The sequence below is a fragment of the Lontra canadensis genome, unplaced genomic scaffold (genome assembly GCF_010015895.1).
Source record: "Lontra canadensis isolate GAN:19392208 unplaced genomic scaffold, GSC_riverotter_1.0 scaffold5, whole genome shotgun sequence".
Classification (NCBI taxonomy): Eukaryota; Metazoa; Chordata; class Mammalia; order Carnivora; family Mustelidae; genus Lontra; species Lontra canadensis.
In genome coordinates, this window is record NW_022630999.1 from 19,987,323 (window position 1) to 19,996,932 (window position 9,610).

The 9,610-nt window shown below is 55.9% G+C and overlaps 1 protein-coding gene across 2 annotated transcripts; it reads right to left on the minus strand.

The window, feature by feature from the left end:
• Positions 1-964: 964 nt before the first annotated feature.
• HAND1 (heart and neural crest derivatives expressed 1) lies at positions 965-3,483 on the minus strand. 2 transcript variants are annotated; one of them, XM_032851255.1, is made up of 2 exons: positions 2,754-3,483; positions 965-1,144 (listed from the first exon to the last, which is right to left on the minus strand). In XM_032851255.1, the coding sequence occupies exons 1-2, from the start codon at positions 3,294-3,296 to the stop codon at positions 1,040-1,042; spliced, it is 648 nt and encodes a 215-aa protein (XP_032707146.1). In that variant the 5' UTR covers positions 3,297-3,483; the 3' UTR covers positions 965-1,039. The 2 variants fall into 2 exon arrangements, with proteins under 2 accessions (XP_032707146.1, XP_032707145.1); XM_032851254.1 differs by having other exon boundaries at positions 965-1,141; positions 2,754-3,401.
• Between the last annotated feature and the right edge of the window lie 6,127 nt (positions 3,484-9,610).

Consider the following 9,610-nt stretch of genomic DNA (forward strand, 5'->3'; position numbering starts at 1 on the left):
TCAAAAAGAAGTCAGAACTGAGGGTTCTCCACCTAGCAGACAGGATGGGGCCAGTGGATATACCCACCAAGACATCACACAGGCTGCCTCTGATTTCAGAAAATCTTTTATTCGTCAAGAGCATAGATACCGCTTTGGCAGAGGAAGGGGACAGTGAGTGGTCTTACAGATTTGAGGTAGAAAAAGGGTGGGGGGGTAGATAAACAAATACCTGAGCGCTACAGGCATGGTAGGTAGTTTAAATACATAAAAACTTCTCAACATAGAGAAAAGTTTTTATTTACTGAGGAAGGAAAGAAGGAAGGAAGAAGGAAAGGGGGAGGGAAGGAAGGAGAGAGAGAGAGGAAGGAAGGAAGGAAGGAAGGACAGGAGGAGAGAAGGAAAGAAGGAAGAAGGAAGAGAAAGAGAGGAAGGAAGAAAAGAAGGAGGGAAGGAGAGAAAGCGTTTCCCTTGGAACTAAATAGGAAGTACAGCAACAATAAAGTAAAGTAAAACACCACTGTTTGAGGGAGAATGACAAAAGGCAGCCCTTCATCTTCCTGGTTTGATTCTTTCCCTGGCAGAAAACTATTGATTCCTCTTATTGCATTTTAATTTGAGAAAAGAGTGCCTGGGGGATTTGCCGCAAAGCAGACAGGAGGACGAGAAAAAGAGCCAGTAGGCCAAGAGGAGAAAGCATCGGGGGTTCTAAATTCGCCCCAGAAGGGTTGGAAGGGTGCGTTTTAGCGCGCTTGAGTCCCGCAGTCCCTCTCTCCCACATTGTGCAGCCAAGAGCCGCCCTCTGGCTTGGGGGGGGGTGGATATATATATATATTTCTCTTTCTCTCAATGTATTAAAAACAATTTCAAATGACATTGCACGTGCGATCCAAGAGTGTTGTTGCAGCCGGCGACCTGCCAGCACACAGCAGAGCCTCCTTGGGATGCGCCCCTAGAAGCCCCCGGCACTCAGAGCCTGGCCCTCACCGCCGCCGCCTTCCTCTCCTCCCGGGGCTCCGGGGTCGGGCAGCCGTGGCAGGGTCCTCGGCGCGGCCTCGGCTCACTGGTTTAACTCCAGCGCCCAGACTTGCTGTGGCCAGCCTGTGCGCCCTTTAATCCTCTTCTCGCCTGGGCCCAGGGCAGGAGGAAAGCCTTCGTGTTGCTGCTGCCAGGGGATACACACAAGAAAAGAGGCGAGAGACAGGTTTAAATTGTTCTGCTCCTATCGCCCAGGTATAGAGTCGGGGTGGGGAAAAGGTTTTGGGAGCAGTAAGCGGGCACTTTTAAATAAGTAATAGATTTCTGTTTGCGAAATAGGCCAACAGGCTTATAAATTTGCCTTCATGCACCAGAGTTTCTGGGGATCGGGATGGGCTGGGCAGCTTCTGGAAGTTTGGTAATGAGAATTTTCTGTGCCTGGCGAAATTAGTGCCAGTAGTTTGGGCTTTATGGTGCCAAAGGATGACCGCTGGGGTTGGAATGGGAAGGGTGGGAACCAACAGTTTTCCAGCTCACAAACCTGCTCCCCCCACAAGTCCCACCCGCTTTCCAAGCTGGTTTAGCATCCAGGCTTGGTTGCGGGGGGTTGGGTCCTCACTAGTGCTCTGGGAGCCTCAGACAGCTAAGCGAAGGAGGAACGAGTCGGTCGGGCCCACTATCCTCCTTCCTGGCTCTTAGCAAGAACCAAGCAGTGCTATTTGAAAGAGGCGGTGATGAACAGTGGATGGTGATCAATGCCCCCAAACTCCTTGCAACCAGGTGTCGCCCTGGCCTGCCTCTCCTCTGCCCTGGTGGCAGTTTACAGACCCAATGCCTATCGATCTCTCCCAGTCTCCCCAGACGAGCTTTCACTAGTTTACCACAGCCCCTGCGGGTCAAAGTAAACCTGGTGGGGCATTCCGGCCGGTTCCAAACTTGCTGCTGGGGGCCTGAACACACCAATTCAGAGAAACGAGTTTGCTAGCCTGGAAATCACTGCCCTCAGAGGTCCCAGAGCCCTGGGCTAGCAGCACTGCCCTCCAGAAAGTGTGACTCCCCCTGGAGAGGATCGAGAAAGGTAGAGTAGGGATTGCGATCTCCATCCAAAACCAAAAGCAGTGGGTGAGATCTGTGCCTCTTGCTTGTCAGAGTTTACACACAAAATGATCAAGGTCGTCCTCAGAACTAGTTTGTGGGCAGCAGAGCAGTGGGACCCGCTCTGGACTGGGTGTAAAGACCTGACTTGTCTGACCCCAGTTCCACCTCTGACTCCTCCGGTAGGTGGCCTTTACCTCCTGGTCCCACTCTGAGCCTCAGTTTCCCTATCCTTACAACAATGAAAGTAGCCTAACCTCTTCAGCAAAAACCCTTTGAAAAAAGTAACTGAATCCACATGCACAAGTTTATGCACTAAAGCAAATTAAAGTAACACACTTCTACAGCATTCTTAATGTAGATTCCAGGAAAGTCCAGGAATGGATCAGAACCCCCTTGAAATGGGAACCAAAATGTAAGATGTGTGCATTTTCTTGGGTCTGAATCTTCCAAAGGATCCTTAAAGGGGATCCTTTTAGGATGGTTTTCATTCACAATTACAAAAATTGTCCCACATTACGAATGAACTCGAATATGAATCCGACTCCCACCACGCACACGATCCCACACTATAGCCTCAGAATTCCCCGCAGCCTCTCAAAATCGCACATACGACAACGCAGACTCCGTGCACTGTGTACCGGACCAGCGGGTGCTCACCAAGCCCGCACCCTTGGCTGGAGCGCAGGCGCCCGACTTACCAGCTCCCTTTTCCTCTTGCTCTCGCGGCCGCCATCCGCCTTCTTGAGTTCGGCCTTGAAGGCTTCGGGGTCGCCGGCCTGTGCGTCCTTGGCCAGCACGTCCATCAGATAGGCGATGTAGCTGGTGGCCAGGCGCAGAGTCTTGATCTTGGAGAGCTTGGTGTCCGCGGGCACGTTGGGGATGCACTCTCGCAGCTCTGCGAACGCGCTGTTAATGCTCTCCGTGCGCCTCCGCTCCTTCTTGGGTCCTGAGCCTTTCCGCCGGCCCAGGCGGCCTCCGAGCGCCTCCAGCCGCCCGGGACTCTGGCCCGGCCTGGCGTCGGGACCATAGGCTGCGGGGGCCGCCGCGGCTGTGGGCGGTGGCCCGCCGGCGGGGAAGTCTGGGGCAGCGTCAGCGGGGCTCAGCAGCCAGCTTTGGAAGTAGGGCCGCTCCTGGTGACAGCGCGAGGCCGGGCCGAAGAGGAAGGGTTCGTGGAGCATGGGGTGCGTCGGGTGTGGGTGGTGATGGTGGTGATGGTGTGCGTAGCTGCCCACGAGGTTCATGTTGGAGCGGCCTCTGGCCTGCGCCGCCAGCCCGATTAGCGCCGCCCCATGCGCCCCAGAGACTGCCGGGGCCACCCGTGGGCTCTGGGGCGGCGCTCTGCCGGACGCCGGCTTTGGGAGAGTCTGGGGCAAGGCTGATGAGAGAGAGAGAGGCACACAGCCCGCTGGCCTCCCGCGGGCTAGGACGGCGACGCCGGGAGACCTATTTAACCCTTCTGCGGCCTCCCCTTCAGGGTCTGGCTTATATAAGGCCTCGGCTTTGATGTCAACCTCTCCCTGGAGCCAATGGCAGGGGGGCGGGGAGGAGGAAGGGGGTGGCTGTCCCTGGTTTTAAGTTCAGCTAGCCAGCACCACTCCACTCCAGGCCGCCTGCGGGGACAGGGAGGCGGATCCGCCTCTGCCTCCCCACCCCCAGTTCCCGGCTGGGGGGAGACTGGGGGGAGGCGGGGGCTCCGTATTTGAGGCACAGGCCTGTCAACACCCTAGACGGTGGCTGCCACCTCCTCCCTGTGGACCCAAGGAAAGGAATCCAGAATCATCCAGTGAACACAAGGCCTTCACCTAAAGCCCACCCCTTGATTTTCCAGATAGGGAAACTGAGACCGGGAGAAAGTTTCTTGTTTCTAGACTCTACAGAATTCAGAATAGGAATTCTAGCCCTTGTCAGTCCTGAGTTCCATCTACACCCCTCAGTCTCAGAGCCAGAAGAGGAGAGGGTCCTGCCAGAGGCAGCACAGACTCCTAAGGTCTCCCCAGCCCCTAGTCATCAAGCCCATCCAGCAGGGCCTGTGAATGGTACTGTGCAACCCAGCAGTGCACCGGCCAGCTCTGCCCAAGGCATCCACACGGTCCCACAGCCTGCCACCGGCTAGGGAAGAAGACTGGGTGGGGAAGTTGGGGGAGGAACTCAAGCTCTAAGCCCACAGGCATTTACTGATTTGTTCCGGGCTCCAGGGCCCCGGAGTCAGTGTTCTTGCCTCCCGGGCGCCTGATCCAGCCCGAAGGCCAGATGGAGGGCCCGAAGCAGGGCTACATCGAACCACTCCACCCAGGTCATCACTGCTCGAGAATGTTCACTTGTCTAAGGACACTAGCGCCAAGGCTCACAGCAAGAGAAATCGGTGTTTGGCAGTAAACACATACAGAAGGGACGAGAACCTCCACAGTATTCCCAAGGCTGGCATAGCCAGAGAACTGCCGTGCTGGCGTCTCCCACCCAGTGCAGCAGAGGGAAGTCCTGGCTGGGCTGACCTCCGCTCTCCCCCCACCCCCCACGCTCAGCTAGGGCCTCTCCAGCTCTGGGCGCTTCTCTCCTCAGGTCCCTTTCCCAGGGCTCTCACTGGGACCTGGAAACCCGGGCTGCTGCTGCTTCTCCCAGTGAGGTAGCTTCGCAGCTGACGCCCTCCGACCTGAGTCCCTCCATCTCACCAACCCCTCCGAGTCACCTCCCTTCCCTAGGTGGGGCAGGCGGAGTGTACCCTTCTCTCCAAAGTGACGCCCAGCCGGGGGTGGGGGGAGGAAAAGATAAATATGTTATTGCTCTTTTTAGAGGGCAAATTCATCCCTTTAAGCGATCATTCAACATTGTTTACTGATTGCCCACAATGTGCCAGGCACAGTTAGGAGTATAGAGGCAGAGGGAAAAAGGTCAACGCTCTCCTCGTAGGGATAGGAAAGTTGAGGCCCCAGAAGAGGAGCCATGTTCCCTGGGGTTGGTAGCAAGTGGAGATGTGGTCTTCCTCTCCTGTACCAAGGAATCAATGGATAGGGGAGGGGACGCTATGGGACAGAAGCAGACAAACAGTCCTGAGCAGCTTCCGCTTATGGGAGCTCGGCTGGGCTGTGGGCCCTAGAGGTGCGTGCGGGTGGGGGGAAGGGAGGTGCCTGAGGCGGGCTGGAAACCCGCCGCTCTCCCAGGCGCCTGGCGCCAGCAGCGCTGGGGCTGGGCCGAACGCGGAGCCGGAGGCTCGCCGGGAGGGAGCTCCCGGCGCCCAGCTCCGCACTGGCTCCATGGGGTCCTGAGCCTCCCTGGCCTGGAGGCTCTCTCGAGTGAGGGAGTGCGGGTAGAAAGCTGTAATTACCTGTAGAGAGGGACCTCAGTCCTCAACACACACCCAGCGTTTGCCCTAATCCAGGCAATCTCCACCCGCAGCATCTCCCAGCCGGCGCTCGGGGGCTCACCAAGACACGTGCACATATAGGTGCACAAGGGCTCCCCAAAACCCCTGGCGTACCCAAAAGTCCATCTACTCATACAGATGCCCCAAAGCATGTGTGTTCTCACAGCAACACATGTACACCCACGAGACACACAGCGTTTTGGTATTCATGCATTCCTAGAATTGTACACATTGTCTCTCGGTCGCCCACAGGGCACACATCCCGACTCAGATGTGTTACAGCTATGAGCCACTCCCCGCCCTCTGAGCAGGCATGCACAGAGATACCATCGTGCAGCAGAGGCTCATGAATTCTACAAACGTATCCCACAGCTGCTGGCTTTTACACATGGACTTCTGCCCACAGCTGTGCACAGGTACACCCGTTCGTATTTTCCTAAAATTCCCCACAATCGTCTCCGTGGCACAAACTGCGGGAAACCCTGTCATACTTTTCATGTATTCTCAGTGTGGAAACATAAGTCTTCAGTCCCACAAACACACCCAGGCACACAGCCACAGCTACGACTGTGTACACACGGGTGCTCAGACGTAGACATTTTCGCATGTCTGCACCCTACAAGCAGTCACACAAACGGCAAACCCTTAGACACTCCGACGTATATTCTGCCTTGCGGGTGCAGCCGCATTCAGAAGCCCTGACGGTGAAGCTGAGCGAGGGACACCCGCTATCACGGCACCCGCAGAAGCGCGAGCACTCTTAGGGATCCTGGCAATTACCCGTACAAGTGCAGAGTCCCAGCACCCATCCACACACACCCAAATCAATTCCTCCACCTCTCCACCTCTGAGATCCCTCAGAGCCACACACCCCCCCAACTTCCCAATATCTGGCTTGCTTAGTGTGGTAGGAAATGCATTGTCGGTACTGGGTTTTGAGCCCCTCGAGGGCCCTGAGAATGCCCGGCAGCCTCTCGTGGGTAAAGAGCGGGGTGCCGCTAGTCATCTGGGCTGCAGAAAAGACTACTCTCCTCCCGCAACCCCCACCCCCACCCCCTGCTGGTGAAGGATTCGAGTTGTCAGCCCAGCGGCGCCCGCAGGGGGAACGCAGCCCTAGGGGACCAGCTGGAGCTTTGGGTTTGGCGGCCTCCGGCGGAATGGACGCCACGGAGATCGCCTGTGTAGACCGCAAGGCGCCTACGCTCCAGCTAAGGCCTTCTGGGAGACCCCAAAGTACTTTTAACTCCAGCCTGGCTCAGGTGCGTTGGGAGTACGGTGAAACTCAACCTTGGGGACCCAGTGAGGAAGGTCTCTCTCCGCCCCACGCTGTCTGGTGTCCAACCCCTCAGTTTGGCCAAAACTGCTGTCCCGTGAGATATAAGAGGTGGGTTCCTTTCCCTCTCTGAGCCTCAGTTCCTCCAATTTCAGAAGAAAGGGACAGGGCTGATCGTCTGGAATTTTAATTCCCAGCCCTGGGTTCTGATAGTGACCCCACTCTGGTTGCTCTCTCCGAGGACCTAGTTCTCCGCTCTGGGACCGTGGGACCGTCTACAGACCAAGAGTCAGAAGCCGGGGACTCCCAGGGGCTGACGCGCCAGTCCACACTCCCCCGGCCCCGCCTGCCTTCCAGTACCCCGCAGTGCTCACCCAGACAGCGCCTGCTGAGGGTCTGACGCTCGCTCGCTGCGTTTTCAAATGGCGTGCCTTTTCCTCCGATTGTGCTAGTGAGGTCGGGCAAGAACTTTCTCCCATCTTACAGGGTTCGGAGCTTAAGCACAGAGAGGTTTAAAAAATGTAGTGCAGGAATGTTTAAGAGAGGCTGGTGCACCTGGGTTGAAATCCGGCCCTGTCACCCCTCCTTTTGTAAACCTTAGGATCCTCAGTTTCCTCCTCTGTAAACTGGGGCCTAGTAACACCCGCCCAGAGTGCTAGTTCAAGATTAATTGAAATGATACAGGTGAAACTCTTAGCAAAATAACGGTAAAGCTGGATAAACGATGTCTCTGGCTTGGGGATTAATTTGTCAGGGAAAGAAATGGAGTTTCGGGGTCCACAGGACTGCATAGCCCTGAATAGGCAGGGGGTCCAGGCCACTGGTCTCTGCTTGAAGTGCTGTGTCTGGATCTGACCTAGCCTGTTTCTGACCACATTGGAATTTTCCTCTTTCCCCAACTACCTCCCCTACGGAACCCCACTGCCTTAAGGCTTGAGGTGAGAGAGACCAAGCACTGCCAGGTGTGGGGGTCATGTTGCCAGAGACCTGACTTCCTCACCTATCCCACCCACCCGCATTTCATTGGCTGATCTGATCTGGGATAGTTCCGGCCCCTCTAAGACTCAGTTCCCCGATCTGTGCAGTGGACTGACTGGCTGTACTCAGACGCTCTGGAGTGACTTCGGCCTGGGCTCTGGGGTCCTTCTCCTGCCATTGCCCCACTCCTCCCCTCACTCCCACCCGGACCCCACACCCCGGGACTGGAAGGCCTGAGAGCCCGCGCCGCGGCGCCTACCGCAAAACCTTCTCCCGCCGTGTCCCGTGACCTTGACGCCACCGGCAATCCCCGCACCGAACCCCTTATCTAAATAGGGCCGTAAATCAAGGACCTGTCAGGGCCCGGGTAATTACAGGAACTCCATAAAAAGGACCCGGCCGGCCGCCTGTTTATATTAGCGCGGTGTAAAATATTCTCGCTGTCTTGGGGAATCGCGTCGCGCGGTAACGCGCCATAAATCAGCCCGCGGGCCATTTACCCCGCAGCTTGAGCGCGCAAATCCCTTAAACATTTCTCTGCGGCATCTAAAGAGTGCCTAGGATTTCCAACCTGGCCCCACCCGCTCCTCGGGCCGGGAACAGTCAGGGCAGGGGAGAGAGAGAGAGAAAGCGGGTCGATTTCTCCTGAAGTTCGTGGCGTGAGAAGCCTCCTTGGATTATGTGGGTACGAGAAAGCAGCAAGTCTGCCCAGAGATCTGATCGCGTTAGGACACACGGGGAAGCCGGCCCAGAAAGGGGGAGCAGCTTACCTAAGGGCAAACAGCCAGTGAGTGGGAGAGACGCAGCTAGAGACCAGACTTCTAGGGGAGGCGGGGATGGATGGCAGCCTCTTTCTTCCCTTATGCCCCCCTTTCCTGAGATGAGGAGTGGTCCAGCCAGTGAGGGTCCAAGTCGCAAGCTGACATTCCATTCTCTACCTTCTAGTTTCGGGGATCGTTGAGCTTCCTGCAACTGTGCACAGTGTTATGTGTGAATGTTCTTGTGTGCAACGGGAACTCTGCTTTCTAATGTGGTCCCCTTACTTTACAGGTGGCAAAACAGGCCCAGAGAATGGGGCGCACTGCTAGACATAGAAGATCCTCCGCTAATCCATTTCCGTTTATCTTCCTAAAGAAAAACTAGGAGAGAGCATAAGTTGGGGGCGGGGGTAGCGGGAGGCAACCCTGTCTATTCTTAAGTTTGTAGCAGCCTTAAAAATACAAAATCTATTTAAGGTAAACCTGATGCGGCCATTGTCTAATGAGTAACATAAATCAAGCTTATGGAAAAAGAATATTAAATTTTCTGTGTCTTCCCTCAGGGCTGGGACCTGAGCAGTTGGAGAGAACTAAACATCTTCCTCCCCCATTCCCTTTCCCTTCCGAGTCCGTAAATGACAACGTGTTTACACAAGTTTTTATGTCGTCTGAGCTTCGTCCCGGCTCCGTTTCCTCCTGTGTATTTTCCGCGCAGAGAGATGTCTGCTTCAGGACGCGTTCAACCTAAACAGAGCCCCGTCTGATTGGAAAATGTATTTATTTGAAAAATCGTAACTCACAGTTTTGGTGAAAACGGCCCCCAAATTTATGGGATCGTTTGGGGTGCGGCGGTCCGGTCGTAAATTTAAAAGCACCGACACCCCCCTCCTCCCCCTGCCGCGCCTGGGCAGCCACTCCAGTCCGCTGGCAGGGACCCCCCCTCCCAGTTCCATTCTGCGGCCCTCTGCGCCCCTCCCTGCTCCAGTCCCCTGCGAGGTCAGTTGCAACTTAGCAGGCAGGTGGATTTCATTCTGGCTCCCTTCCCACCCAGTTCGGTTGCTTTCAGGGCGATTTCATTTGTTTGAGCCTCACAGCGATCAGTTTCGGGAGGTCAGCTAACCAGGCTCTGTTGTACACCCTCTGTTTCAGACACACTGGGTTTTTCCTTAAGTGCACCCTGGTTAG

Bases quoted from the DNA above. Each gene is read 5' to 3' on its own strand.
- HAND1 (XM_032851255.1), bottom strand. From the start codon at position 3,296: ATGAACCTCGTGGGCAGCTACGCACACCATCACCACCATCACCACCCA. The intron at 1,145-2,753 runs GTAAGTCGGGCG...ATCCCCTGGCAG, and splicing joins GCAAGAGGAAAAGGGAGCTG to CAGCAACACGAAGGCTTTCC.